The sequence below is a fragment of the Copidosoma floridanum genome, unplaced genomic scaffold, assembly GCF_036245765.1.
Source record: "Copidosoma floridanum isolate Cflo_tuat_1 unplaced genomic scaffold, Cflo_Japanese_pri ptg000013l, whole genome shotgun sequence".
Taxonomy (NCBI): domain Eukaryota; kingdom Metazoa; phylum Arthropoda; class Insecta; order Hymenoptera; family Encyrtidae; genus Copidosoma; species Copidosoma floridanum.
In genome coordinates this window covers 25,025,396-25,041,060 of record NW_028321890.1, presented here as the reverse complement: position 1 = coordinate 25,041,060, position 15,665 = coordinate 25,025,396, and the positions used below count along the sequence as shown (strand labels likewise).

Below are 15,665 nucleotides of genomic sequence, written 5' to 3'. Positions count from 1 at the left end.
TTTCACTGCCGAGAGCGGAAAACTTTTCTATTCCCGTGAAAAAGCGCTGCACCCAAGAAACTTTGGTAAATGATTGACTCGGCTCCTCCGATGACCAGTGGTCAGAGAACCCTATGTATATGTGTGTACACGTATAGGCAGTATACCGTTGCACGCGCGGAGGAGAACGGATCATCGATCATCGCGCTCTTCATGGCTCCTGCGACTGCGACGACGATAATTGAGTAAAAATGTACCTTCGTCGAGTTCCATTAACCATCAGCACTTCAAAGTGTTGCGCATACACGGGACACACGCCTCCGAACCCATAACGCTCGCGCTCTCACAATGTTTGCTCTGGAAAAAGTATCGATTCCTCGAAACACACACCCTCTCGTGCCCCGAACAAAATAACATCCACACCGAGTGTCGCTGCGAGAACGTCGTGTCGCATGAATTTTAATTCGCAAAGCTCGGTGTGTACATGACGTAAGTGGACATTAATAATAAATTAGCGGCCAAAAGCTCTCGTTGCAAGCATCTCTTCGGATCCACGCAGGGGGAGGAATACTTTGCCAAGGAGGGGGTATAGAGGGGGAGTACTTTGACCCCACCCACGCAACCCCAGCCGGTACAATGTTTCGGGCGGCGGGTAGCAGCACCCCTCGGCTCTCCTCTACCGCGCTTGACCGGGGCATTGTTCGGCTCCGGAACGCGCTCCATTGTCGAATCGAATCATCGGGGTTGGAATATTCACGAGAGCCCCCGGGGGGAGGGAGGGAGATGGTCACTCGCGCCATTATGCGAGCCACACGGACCCGGCTCGTCCCCCTTCGTTCTGAGGGGCACTCGAGACGTGTGCACGGCCAGCAGCGGACTTTTCTTGAATAATTGCCCGCTCGGCACTTACGTGCGAGAAGAGGAGAGGGAAAAGAAAAAAAGAAAGAGAGGGAGCTCTCGAGTGAATTATTGGCCTAATTGTTGTTAGCTGCAGTGCCCCGCTTTTGGGGACAAATTTCCGGGTGGGAAGTTATACGGTCTCGGTCGCAACGGAAGGGGGGAGAAGAGCGCGGACTCGACGCGCGACACGTGTCTCGGACGCGCGAGCCGAATTTCAATTGGTTCCTCTCTCTCTCTCTCTCTCTTTTCTACGCTCCTTTTATTTCTCCCGGGGAGGGGTGCGAAACTGCCCGGCAGAAATCCGATTACTCCACGCGTTAGTTCAAAAATGAAAAATCCTTGCTGTTTGTGTGCGTGCGTGTGCGTATGCACGGTTGGATATATACATAATATATGTATCGTGTGCATTTAAATGGGTCCGAGTTTGGTCGCCGCGTTTATTTACATAGGTGTGGCTCGTGTTGATCGAGGGGAATGAAAACGTGTTTATTTGCTGCTTATTGCGTCCTTTGGGCCTCGCATGCTAATGTCGATGGGACGCTCGTTTAAATATTGGCTGCGCGTGTCCGTGCTCCGGATACAATGTATTTTAGGGTCGCGGTTTCCTTCCCTCCCCGTCCCAATTCATTTTTCTTGGACAGCAATGAGCTTCGTTTTCGTGTCAGCTTTGACCCGTGCTACTTATGTCACACCGAGTTTATCAGATCACAATATTTTATCATTATATACAATAACTTGTCATGTTTTTTTTTTTTTTTTTTTTTTTCATTCACAGATTGGTGAAATGGAATTGCTGGGTATGCAGGCTCTCTACGTATCATCGCATCATCCAATGAGTGAGTACTAAATATTATCGATTAACCCTTGATTATCATATTTTTAAAAATATTTTTAAATACATTTGCTATCTTGATGTATACCTATAACACGTACAACTCGTAGTTCAATCCAAAAGGTAAGTCACGTGGCTACCGGGTTAATGAGAAAAATAGTTGATTGCTCTTTAATTTGCGAATCATTAACAAGCTCGTATCGTTTTATAATCCTTACTCGAAGGAAACAAATGGCCCCCTGATCTCAAATTCATAGGTTGTATTCCTGGCTTTTCTCCAAATGCGTTATCTTATAGTTCTCGTATGTGAAAAAAAAACCATTCAACGACCTTTGAACACTTGTGCACAATTGATTGTAATATATGGTATCATTTTTTTACACCATTATCCTTGAGAGAATCGTGTGCTCCGATGGAAAAACTTTTCTTAGCAATTAATACGGCCCAGAAGGAATCGATATAACAGATAGGTCCTTTTTATACTTTAGCCATTTTGGTTGGAAAATCGAGTACAAAAGTACCAGCACCCATGTTACACCGATCTGCAGGTATAATGTCCCGATGGAGCACAGACAGGTATTAAAAAGAAAGGAGGAGGGACGGGACAACCGGGCCCGAGTCTCCTCCCTGCATTGTACACGCATCATCGTCCGTCTCATAAGGCATGTGTCATATCGTGACTGCTGACCTTGACTACATTTTCGTCCCTATATCCATAATAATACCTCGACATGTACCAACACCAGCATCAAAAACGGTGAAAGGGGGCTCGCGCTTTTTCTCCAACAGCAGAAGGGTCATACAGTACCTATACTCGGTTTATACGCTTCATCATGATATACTTAAGGGACAGCGGAGCCCGTGTATTATGTCACGAGGTTGTCGAGGGGGGGCAAGGTGGGGTCACTCGATCGGGGCACCGACTGTCCGACATTTTTATGAAAAACCCGGCGACAGGAGGGGCGTATCATTTTTCATGTTTCTAATCCCCCCGTCGCCTTCTGCTGCCTGGACTTGGCCTCTCGGGCTGGACACGCGCCCCATCCTTGCTTTTCCGTGAAAAAACATCAACCGGCCGTCTCCTTCCTTCCTTCCTTTTTTTCTTCATCTTCGTTATGTATACATAACGTTTTTGTGTGTACAACACCACGAGTACATGACCTCGCGATTTACATTTTGCTCGTCATCTTTTGCGTAGAAGCACATTTTTTTTCTTCTTTAATTTCACTAAATTCTTTTATTGGGAGCGTACAGTAATTTATGAATTTACGATAGCTAAAATACGTTATGTTGGGCACAAAAAATTGCTTTTACAGTTAAATTGGTAATACTAATCCCTGAAACTCATGGATTTACAAGGTCCCTTTGAAAACCCATAAAACGCATTAAAATTCGTCGGTCCTTTAAAAAAAAAAAAAAAAAAAAAAAAAAATCTCTCTTGGAAAATTCAACCCTCCATTCGCACGGAACTCATCGAGGAATGCCTGTTTTTTTTTTTTTTTTTTTTGTTACGTTTCCCCAAGAGCGAAACGGAAATATATTGCACAATGGCCCACTCGCGTAAATTTTTTTTTTTTTTCGAGAAAATTTCTACTGCTAGCCATAAAACTGCAGGATCATAAAATCACGGCCGTCTGGCCGCTGAGTGCACGGAAGACCGTGAAATGCAAACTTTTTAAGAGTTTCCGACTTGTCCTACAGCAAATTTTTTTTCCGTCAGATAAAAATGTTAGATATAATTTTCCAACAATGATCATCAACACGGATTTTTCCCCGGCCCACGCTCGTTTTCCCCAAACGAAGCCATCACCAGCTCTTCCGAGGACCAGATGCCGCTTCCCTCCGCTTCCAATTCCAATCATATCTCTCTCTCGGGCGCTCGCACGCTTTTCTCCTCGCTTTCGATTAGTTTTTACTAATTCCTCCTCGGCCGGCAGGCTTTTCATCAATCTTTGACATTTCTCATTAAGCGCCGCCCGATATTGGCCAAAGTACGAAAATATCTCCATCCCAGGGAGGGCGAGGGGCATTAATGGCCATTTAATAAGCTGGCACGCGCCCATTTATTCCGTCCGTAATAAATGGTTTTCCTTCGAATTTATCGACGCTGGCGCCTATATACGTGTACACCGTGCCATTGGGAGGGCTCACATCGTATTATATATCGGGCCGAGAGGGAGCTAGGGGGGATTTAATAAAGTTTTTCAGTTCTCGATTACACGTTGCGCGCGAGCGTGAAAAATGAAATTGGTGATGGGGCGCAAAGTGTGTTTCAATGTCGGGGAAGCGGCAAAACATTTTGTCACAATTAAAGCTACTCGAATAATTAAAATTTAACATATCTGTAACTAATCAATATATACATGTATAGAAATTCTTGCCCAATCGGGGCTAATCGGATTCGCGTGTATGCCCCAAAGATGGCAATGGAAGGAGGGAAAGGAGGCGAGGAAGAGAAAAATGTGTGCGACGGACACAATACGTATATACGGATATGTGAAAACACGGAGGCACCGAATGGCGAATTGATCAGCCGTTAGCTCTCCTTCGTATATACTATAAGCTGGAATGTTCGACGGAATAAAAGAGAGAGAGAGAGAGTAGGCAGATGGGGGTGGCAGGGGGACCTCGGGAGTTCAATCGGTTATTGATTGGAAATGTAAGCTGGCCAACGAAAGGAAAGAGAGAGAGAGAGCGAGGGGGTGTTCAGAGAAACGGTCAGTGCGAGGGCGACGCCGACAGATGGCCGCTGGTCAGTTTTCGTGCGGACCTCGTGGAGAGCTTACTTTGCCCGCTAATGCTGATTTTCTTACTCTATACCTATCTTCTGCACCCCATGAGTCACTTGGTTCAATTATGTATGGTAATATTGCCCTCGCTCTATTGTTGTTGTGCCATTTTTCTAGACTACAGGCCACAAGGAAATATGGCTCACTTTTTTTCATTTGACGAAAAACCTTGTATCACAGGGGATGAATCGCCAATTGGAAAGGGTGGAAAATTTATTCATTGCCAAAAATCGTCATCGTCGTTACGCATCCGCACAAACGTATAGGTACATGACTCGATTACCACTTTGAAGTTACAAGCGCGATGGGGCGCGGAAAAACAACAGACGGAAAAAAGGGCCGCTCTCGGGGTGGGTGTGTGGCGGGTGAGAGAGTAACCGCGCACGGGATATGTTGTGTACACATACGGCGCTGTTGTATACACGTACATATGTATACGTGTACAAAAGCCGACACACGAGCTGCTCCCTCGCGTTCATCCCTCGGGGCAATCTTTTCAATTTAAAGTCAAGTATTATGGTTCAAATTGCATCACGACTCCTTCTCTCTTCCTCTTTTCGCTTCGGAGAAGGAGATGGAGATAGGCGCGGCAGAGGAGGAGGAGGGAACGAGCAGGGCGGATCCACCGGTATGTGTTGTATATATGTGTACACGCGGAGCCAAGACTCAATCACGCCGCTTAACCCCTGACCCCGAGCCCCCCCCCCTCTCTGTCTCTCTGAGCGCGAGTTTAAGCGATGCAGCCTCTGTTCTTCTTCTTCGATACGGTCATTTCTCTTTTTGGCCCACTGGTCACCGACATTTGCCATTTCTACTATTTTTGGTATAAACTACCGAGGGTCACGCACGTATACGGATGTTTCGCTCATTACTTTAATTTGCTGGATTTTTGTGATGCGTGTACATCAGTATATACAAGGAAAACTCTTAAAAGGGAACTTTGCAACGTATAAAATATTGTCAATCATCGAGCGATTCATTTCTTTGTAATTTGTTTATTCGAGGTCATAGTGAGTTTATAGTTTGCTCCCTTCTTCTCTCCGGACGACGATATATTATTTTGCAAGCTATAGTTTTTTGTTCAAACTGTGTTTACGTGATGTGTTCTCGTTTCGCGATGCAAAGGAGAGAGCTAATCTTTACTCGATTATTACTTTTTTTTTTTTTCAGCAGAAAAACAGCGACTGCGATCCAAAAGCCATACAAAATTAAAAGGGGCTGCGACAGGTGTGGGGCAGGTGTAATTTTTCGGCAACGCCTAGTGTACACTTGCCACAACACCGAAGACCGGCAAAAGGGAAGACGGTTTATATACTGCTGGTGTTAAAAGGAAGGCGATGGGGATAAGAGAGGATAAAAATTACCCCGATGGCGAGGGAGCCCGTCCACTCGCTCATTTTCGGACGATGAGAGGACCGATGCTCTTGACCTCTTGATTCTCCCTCTTTCTCTCTCTCTTTTCGTCCTTTTTTGGCGATGACTTCCGTCATTCACCGGCACAGCATGTGTATCGTACCTGCGAAATCCGGTTACTGGCGCGCATTGCCAATGTAACAACATAATTTGCTGGGATCTTTGTACCGCTGGTACCTTTTCTTCTCTTCCCGTTTTTGTTTCTCCACTGGCATACCGTACAGGTTTTTGCATTTTCAGCTTCGCTCGCGTTTAAGGATTATATTAATTTCACGGGCCCAAGACGGGAATTTAAATCGATTTTTGGGATAATAGGTTTAAGAATAAATTGGGATATTTATGACAAAGTCACCTGTACAGCGTCTCTCGATACAATTAATATTAACGCTGATGGTATGTACTTAGAATCTTTCTTCCATCACCATGTATTTGCGAGCGACACTTATGAGTCCTAGTATCGTAAGGTACATACCCAATGGTCTCCCCTTTGAACTCAGAAGAGAAAACTCGAATAAAAAGTCCTTGCATCGCAATCGCAAAAGGTTCATCGCTCTGTACATGCAGTTGCTCGGCATCCCTTGCTCCACGACAGTACACTTACTCTCTTGTTCAAGGTGATATCAAGATAATAATATTATGTACCACGATCACTCTGTTGTAAATTAAAGTGCCATCAATATCACGCGAGCATCTCGAATCCTTCTTGTTTTCTTGTTTCTCATTAGATCGATCACTTGATATAAAAATAGTCACAAATTACAAATTAAACATCGCATACAGCACATAATACGCTCTTGATCATTGGGGTGGGGGTGAATATATTATGATAGTATACATTCAGCAACAATCACTTATCCTCCCTATGCAAGTTAATTTTCGCATATATGGCAATCGAACAGTTGAAAAAGGGCCACACTTGCGAAGGTATGTGTATACGTTGTATATGGCACAGAACTATAACCGTGGACTCTAAATTTTCAGCCACTTATTGGTTTAAAGTATTGACGCTGCGCACAATATTCACAGCATTACCATGAAACAACAATAAACATCTCCCACAAGCCCAAGAGTATAACGAGGCAGTGCATAGGTAATCGCCGAGATGGTGCGAGATAACGCGCATCAGTTGTATACGCGAAGCCTCTGCCTGCACGAGTGTTGCGAATAGATCGAAGAGAGGGAGAGAGAGAGAGAGAGAGGATGGGGTTTGGGATAACGAGTCGAAAAATGAAAAGCCAACGCTCGCTGTGTATAGCCTCGTGACTGCGGTAATAACGCGTTATATGCACGTGGACCCGGGTAACGTGTACACACACACACATTTATGTATACATATACCCCCTTGTAAGCCATATAAGGAAGACGGTGGAGGAGAGGAACGAAAGGAGCAGCTGAAAGAGCAAGCACCTTGCTCTCTTCCATTTTTCCCCCACATTACGTTTTATCTATATAATGTACCTCTCGCTCGTTCGCTCGCCTCCTCCTGCATCATATGCACCGAAGCGGGAGCAGATATTCACCGTATAGTGTATATATAATGTACACCTACATATATTATATACACACAAGACGCGTAGCATCGCACACATTACCGGGCTGTTAGAGGGCGGAGCCGGCTGATGAGTTAGCAACGTATTGACTTTATGATAATCACGTTATACAGAGACGAACAGTCCTCTGGTGCTGGTGTGCTTTGGGGATACATGTATATATGTATGTAACTCTTTGCCCACCCCCTCCTTCTACCATACATGTATAATATCTTTTTCTCTCGTGTCGTGTGTGTATATATATAAGCGAGCAAAAGATAGATAGATGCGCCTAAAGAGATGCCGGGGTCCCGACAAAATAGATATATACCTGCACGTCCGAGCTGGAGGAGGAAGCTCCGCAGCTCGCCAGTTCATACTTATTAAAAAGGCCTCGGCTATACGTACGTAATTGTGCGCCGCCGCACGATCTCGCGGATAATTTTATTTTAATACTATCCCCCTCCGCCCCGTATATTACAGGCGTGTAGAGCAAGTGTGCTCACAAGTCTTGCCTTGCCTATAGGTGTATCATATCGGGTGATGGATTTTCGTAGGTTTGCGTAAACGATTTCTCCTTGTTTCGATCGCTCCTGATGCTCGTAGCTTAACAATGCGCTCAACAACGCCGCGAACGAGAAATTTTTCCCTTCCCGCTTAACGTTTACCTCGATAACAATGACTGTAGTGGGTGGAGGGGGTGATTCTTACAGCCTCGAGATTGCAAGATTATCGATGTACGTGTGAGTATATGTGGATGGGTTGGTGCGGGGATTCATTCTGTTAATTGTGTCAATTGTATAAATATATAGGTGCTCCCGGGTCAATGACGCATATATTTATCATCGAAGATACGTATACTCGAGCATGCACAGAGACGTACATTGTACTTTGGACGTCTTACGGTACATGTGTATATGTACCATTTTGAAACTGTTTAGTCGTGACTCGGCTCTTTTTTCGCGGCCGCGAATGTTAATCAAGCGCGCAAATTGGCCCTCCAGCTTATATATATATATATACTTACAATCAAAGCTATACGATCGAATCATCATCCCATCTATATACACGCATCTGATGGAGATCTGATCCATATGGTATATTATTTTTCAACCGCATTGATATTTCCGAGAAGATTTTTTTTCACTCGTTAGCCAGTCTTGTATTTCTGTAAATCTATACTTCTGATACTTAAAAAAATAAAAAAATAAATTCATTTTCCAAGTAGCGAGTAATTGTACTCGTTGTTTCAATAAACATATACGCACATTTATTGTAACGAAATTTTCACCTAAAAGTGCAGTAAACCATCTCGTAAAAGCAAGAAAAAGTGGTAAGAAAAAAAAATCCCCTCCATGTTTTCCCTCGTAAATCTCTCGCTCGGTAGAAACGAAATAAGGAACAAATCTGCGCAAACGCCAGCTCGTATTATCGACTACCACCAACTACTCGTGTACATATAGGCACCCTTCATACTTACCCGCTATAAGTTTTCCTTATTAACGAACGTGGCCTCGTATATAAGTACACCGGGGGAGAATATCGTGCGCCGGAGACGCTCAAGCTACCATACGTATATACCTTATCTCCCGTGTATATATATATATATATATATATGCTACAGTGTGCACTTTAGCCGTGACCTCGCAATCTCTCACCTCAATTTGCCTACACACGCCGCATCACTTGCCTCCACCTCCGTTCCTCCCTATCTAAAATTATGATCTGAAAAATGCGACTGCCAGCCGACCCTCTTCCTTCCTTCATATACTTAGCCGATGCAGCATACACGCACGCGAGAGTCACTCCCTATTCCTCTCTCTTTCTCTCTCGTTAGTTTATAATCCATTAATTACGCGGGCAGCCGTGTGTGTGTATAATACGTGCCTCCTCCCGATAAATTATCCGCGAAATTGATACGTCTATGCTCTCTTCTCCCTTGAAACTCAAGCTGATGGACCCTTTTTATTCAAAGCTCTCACACGCACGTCGATTTAATTTTGGGATCCATGGCGTGTTGCGTCACGGGGACAAATCATCGAAATTTCAATAACCCGAGGTGAAATACGCCATCCCTCGAAAAGTCGGCGAAAAAGAAAATAGCCGAGAGAAAAAGGCAGCACACACGGCATACCTATACAGGCGGGCATTTGTTTCCGCGCGAACGGCCCGGTCCAGCCACGAGCACCCGGTACACGCTATAAACCCCCCCTACCACCTCCCACCTCGTGATCGATTTAGCGCCAAATGTCACCGTGTTTTACACTCGGCAATAATAGTAGGAGCCCACGTATATATACGCGTAGTCGATATTTCACGTTGTTGGACCCCTTTTCACTGCCAACAACCCTCTCCTTCTACCCGTGTACGTACACGACGACGATGCCCACGTATGGCCTATTCATAAATGTGTTTCTACATCTTTATTAAAGAGTACCTAATACATTATTACTGGCCATACGAGTTCATAGTAATAATGTGTACTACGGGGTTGAGCGACGAATGTCCCTTTGCTCCAACTTTGATTGGTTTGTGTATATATTATACTTGTTATTTCGACTTTACATCTAAACGCCTCAAAGGTGCCTCGGAGCCGTGTAAGGAAAAAAAAAAAAAAAAAAAAAATGCCCTCTGCTCACCCTTGCCCCGAGAAGGGCTGCTCGAGTAAACAAAATTTAAATACTTCCGTGCGAACGGACAGCTCCTCTTTTTCGAGGCTCTTCTCGGGGAAAAGCGATTGTCCCGAGGGAGAAGTACATCGAGAAGGGACTCTCTCCCCCCTTTTTTTTTCTTTTTTTTCGGAAGAGACACCAGCCGGGGTGTAATTCACACGCGAGACAGTACGCACTGCGTTACACAGTCGGGTGACTTTGAAGATTACTTTTTAAGAGACACCTTCTTCTTCTTCTTCTTCTTCTTTTTCTCCTCGCTCCTCTTTACATTGGCAAATCGAGTGTGCTCGACAATCGATTTACGTCCCTTGAAAAAAGGAGAGGGCTCCTCCGTTCTCTCTCTGTATGATTTATCATTTTCCGGCTGCGTCTCGGGGTAATTCCAACACCGCGGTGCTTTGATGAAACAGAGGGAAAAAAAAAAAAAAAATTAAGGAGCACGAGTCCGAGGCTCCTATCGATCGAGCGAATCATGCACGCGTATACGAATAAAAAGCACCTTTTATACATATACGTGTACGGGGAGGGGGGCATTCCTCAAACCGAATCACTCGGAGAGCCCGTACGCGAGCAAAGAAGGACGCGGGTGGATGGGGAAGGAATAAAAAGCACGAGAGTCCAAGTAGCGGTTTTAAATTCCGCGAGTCAAAGGCACGTGGTGTTTGACATGGAAATGCCGGGCCGACGATGCATTAAACATCTCGCGGAGTGGCTCTCCCCCTCGACTAGGACCACCTCCGGTCCTTTTTGTAAGTGGGTAGACCCAAGGAGAGCGAGTCCGGTGTAGGTCCAGGGGGCGCGTTTGTTTAGGCAAACGAGGAGGACCGAGTTTTCTTTCCTTTGGTAGGCTTCGTCTTGCGAGATTGCTCGAAACTCTTTTTTTTTCGGAGGGATGGTGGGAGATCGATAGTTTACCGCGAGATGTATCTTTAAGGCGCACCTTTAACACACTCGCTGCGAGGTACGATGAGCTAATTGTTGTGGTTGTTGATTGTCGTACTTACCGGGTGAAACGCGGAGGTGCTTGATCTGAAGGCCCGAGGGACTCTTGAGGTCGGGAGTACTCGTGGGGGCTACTTGCACGGGTGGCGATAGGCGAGGGTGCGCCAAGACACCTGTCGTCGTCGTCATTGGCATCGTTGTCGCTGGCGTCGTTGTTCCCATCGTCATCGCCGTCGTGCACGCGTTCAGGGGCGAGCAGCGCTTCAAGCTCTGTTCGCTTCGCCACGTGACTTCGCTCTCGCTGAGCCATAGTTTACCTGTAACGGACAATAAAAAGAACATTAGATTTTATTACACTAGTTTGAACAAAAAAAACAAAAAAAAAAAAAAAACACTATTTTTAATAATTATTCCATTGAAAAAAATCTTTCAAAATTGGCTAATTTAGCGTGAAAAACGAAAAAAATGTCACAAAAATGAATAAGCTGTTTTTATTTTTGTAAAGTTAAATTTTTCCCAATAAATTTATATAATTACACATGGGACTATTTGAAATGTAATTTATACGTGTACGTGTGAAACAGGCAATTTATAACGGGAGGCTTTCTCTAAATTCTCCTCTCGGAATAGATCCACGTTTCCATGGTGAATGGCCGATTGGTCAGCGCGAGATTCGTTGTATATATCACGAACGTGACGCGTCACGCCAACGCAGCATTATTCATACACACATCCATGTTGAGATAAACGAAGAGCACGCACAGAGAAATAGAAAATGGAAAAAGGTCGCCCGTGGATATACGTCCATCTCTCCCGGTCCAATATTATAATGGACAAGCACATACCAGCCCCTCCGTGGAACAGTTTGTGTAATTAGCAATGGTCACCCCTACCCCACCCCCGTCTACTCTCCCACCACTCCCCGCACGCGTCCACCTTCGTCAATCCAACCTTGCAGTCCTGGCTCTCCTCGTCTCCGGATTTATGTACGCACGAGAGGCTATCGACCCCCTCTCGGATGCAATTCTCCTTCGAAGGGTGGCTCGATTATGCGTGGATGTGAACTCGAGGGTGGTCCGAGCGTGTATACCCAAGTATATACCAGGGACGACTGCTTTCCCTACTTTCACGTAATTTCCCAGAACAATGGGTCTCTGCTCGTGTGCATGTGCGTCGTGTTTCCCTACACGCCAAGTGTCTAATTACGTATACGAGCTCCGGGGGTAGCTCCAACCATCGTATGTATATAAATATGTATACATGTTCTTTGCCTGTGTGTACATATTGCACGTGAGCGCGAGTGAAACACATTTGGTATTAAAAGTGCTCGTTAAAACCAGCCGAGCTTAAAATTCGCGCGATGATTCTCGCTTTTTGATGAATAATAATCATAATCCATCGCACCGAGAGCCCGATTACAATGATTCTCATGCGCGATTTCAATTTCGCGGCTCTCCCCGACCCACGTGCTGGAAGTATATGCGTACCGAAGCCTCGTGTGAGTAATGAGTACATGCAGATACGCGCCGGGAGCTAACAAAATGCACTACACCCTGGTATTTGCATATCGCCGATCTCTCGGGAAGCATATATACAGTTGTACACACTCGCTTTAGCCGTAATATATGTTATTTCGGAACTCATTTATTTTTTTCCATTGTTCGGGTGTCCGTATGGTTCTACGATACGAATGTTTAGGAGTGCTCGTCCATTCGCTCATTTGTTTCTATTCTGAACTGATTTCATTGTTTTTACGAGTCGTTTTGAGAGTCTGGTCTTCTTTTATTTTTCTTTTTTTTTAGGCAAAAGAGATTTATGAGCGTCTAATACCCAGTGTCACAACACTCGTGTAGGCATATACACCAACGGGCACCAGATGAGGACAATCAAAATTTCGGTCTCGAAAAACGACATTGTCCAACAGCAGCAGAAACGATTAATAGAGAGAAAGACCTCGGAGCCGCGGGGCGAATCTAGCTCGTACTCTGACCGCCCGTGCACACACAAAGACAAGCGTATACTCTCGCGCTCGTGTAACAAATTATGCGCGCTCGCGTTGGCGTGACGAATTCGAGAAATGAGAAAACGCGCAAACGTCTCGCTTCTTCTTCTTCTCCTGACTCACTTGTACACCATACCACATATATATTATATACGATATACTGCCTCGGCGGCATTATTTGCTTGATGAATGATTTGCTCCGCTCCCTCCCCCTCTCTTTGGTACTGTTATACATGGCAAAGTTTCGCGTGTGCGTCGCTCTTGCTTTTGAAGGAGAGGAGCTATACGCAGAGCAAAGTGGAATCGGAGGGAATGCGATTGAAGTTTACTGGGGCGGAAGGGGAGAGGAGGATTTGCTGCTGCAGTAGCTTCTTCTTCTTCTTCTTCTTCGCTTGACATGCTGCATCCGATGAGGGAGAACCACGAGCTTCTGGCTGTTGTTATTCTTTCGGGCTTTTTTTTTTTTTTTTTTTTTTTTTCTGTCAAACGATCAATTTTCCAACGTTTAGGGAGTATAATATACACTCTTTGTTGCGTCCGAGTTGAAAAGACCTTTAAAGCTTGGAAACGAACAATGCACAAGTGTCAAATCAGCAATCAATCGGTTAAGTTACATTTCCATTGATTTTTCGTTGTCTCGCGTATAAATTAAGTGTATACGATCAAGACGCCAGTCGTCGGTTCAGTTTATCCCGACCACGTTACATACACGAGTCAGCGACCTGTCACAGGCATCCACTGCTCCTTCCTTGGGGCTTGCCGGGGACCTCCTTTAATCTCGCGATGTTTGCATGGCTTAGGTTTTACGGTCCGGTGTTCGTAGCCGCCCCTATACCGCGTGTCACGTGTATATATACCTATATATTGCCCCCTATGTCTCGCGCAGGGAGAGAAAAAAAGTACCGGACAAACGAAACAACCCTCATTTTATACGACCTCGAGGGAAAATTGAATTATCTCCACGGGCTTTCCTCCCTGCCGCAGCTCACGGGACTCGAAACTTTTATTGAGTACATATTAGCAGTTCATATGTGCGTGTGCTTTGCCCTGCTCGTACGTATGTTGAAAAGCACGACTATTCGTCATCGCGTTTTACGATGTACCTGACTCGCTTTCTTTTGGATGATTAAAACTTTTCCACACAATGTTACTTTTGAATCAAATGAAACAAGCAAAATCCAACCATTCCTGGGTTTTCTGGAGCCGAGTATATACGTATGGGCACTTGGCATAAACAGAGCCATCCGTCCGAAGCTCCCTCGATCCCAGCCTCCAATGGCTCCTCGTTATTCCTCTCCCCTCCATTTTTGCATCTCTCTCGACCACCCATTCATCCCGCCGTGCCTGTATAGAGGTATAATACATACACGCCGGGGACCCGAAAACTCCATTCACGGGTTTATCACTGTCCAGATAACAACGATTTACCTACACGCGGCTCGAGACTCTCGCCCCTATAGCTGTGCGTGCGGCTACTGCTGGTACCCGACGAGAGAACAAAAAAAATGGAGGGGTGGGAGGAGGATAAAAAAAAGACCAGATTACTTGGGAAAAGAACGGAGGGAGAGAGTGCGAACGCGAAAAGAAGTAGCCGAGAGAGAGAGAGTGGACCGGCCACCTTGCATTCGGGAGAGTATTTCACTTTAACGACCCCCCGGGGGGCATTGGCTTCTCTCCGGCTTGACCCGCAGCCACCGTCTTTCTCTCTTCGGCATTTTCGGCATAATGGACCTCCGCGTTACTTATTCGTCTCTGCTCGTATGTATACGTATATAAAAATCGCGCCACCTTCCTCGCAGTATATACCTACTCTCAGCGGCATCCCTCTACTCTCTTTTCGCTTTGGTGGGTCCAACGGGAGCAAGGGCTGCTTTTTAAAATTTTTTAAATCTCTTTGTCATTGAAAGTTTCCCGTCTCCCAACTCTCGGGGCGTATTATCCTTGACTCTGACGCTTATCGAAATCCAAGAGAGAGGGAGAGTAACGGGAACGTATTAGCAGTCGAGCTTAATCCCCTCGGCCCACCCGACAGGGAGGAATTGAAAATTCCAGTCCACCGTTCAACCCTGGGCCCTTGAAGTTGTTGGACGCGGACGCGTGGTCATAAGAGTGAAAAGAAAAAAAAAATAACAAAAAAAAAGGGGGACGACGACGACGTGTGTGTGTACGTAAAGTGAAGCGAGACTGGTGGCGGATAAAGCGTTCGATATAAGATTAATAGAGGAGGAAGTCTCGCGCGCGGGCCACAGAAAAGAAAAGGAAGAAAGGAGGAGGAGGAGGGGGATGGTGATTCTGGTTCTTTGAAGGTGTATACCCGCTAGTGGCCAAATTGAATCTTGTTTAGGACAGGAGCGAGGGGGGCTGCCCGGGCGTCGTACCCCCTCGGGCTATCTAGCAATAAGTAAATTGCCCGCCACCTATCTCTCGCCACCGACCCCCCCCGCCTCCTCGTCCTTTGCTTTTTTTCTTCTTTCTCCTCTTGTCTGCAGTGTTCTCTATCGCGTTGCTCGATCTTCCTTTGCTCTCGCGCGCGAGAGAGCTCCTACTCGCTCTGCGAATTGATGATGGGAGAGTGGCCGTTTTGAGATAACTTTTTTTTTTCTTCTA

General features: G+C 45.6%; 1 protein-coding gene and 1 long non-coding RNA gene across 4 annotated transcripts in view; one reads left to right on the top strand and one right to left on the bottom strand.

The window, feature by feature from the left end:
* LOC106647322 (uncharacterized) overlaps positions 1-15,665 on the bottom strand; it is a 131,943-nt gene that overhangs the window by 50,173 nt on the left and 66,105 nt on the right. For all 3 annotated transcript variants that reach the window (XM_089591379.1, XM_089591380.1, XM_089591381.1), the window contains one exon: positions 11,119-11,373. In XM_089591379.1, coding sequence (XP_089447505.1) covers positions 11,119-11,373 — 255 coding nt within the window. The remainder of the gene's footprint in view (positions 1-11,118; positions 11,374-15,665) is intronic.
* Positions 1,672-15,665, top strand: part of LOC149374969 (uncharacterized) — an 86,082-nt gene continuing 72,088 nt past the window's right edge. Inside the window, exon 1 of the long non-coding RNA XR_016292956.1 lies at positions 1,672-1,715. This is a non-coding gene — a long non-coding RNA (uncharacterized LOC149374969). The remainder of the gene's footprint in view (positions 1,716-15,665) is intronic.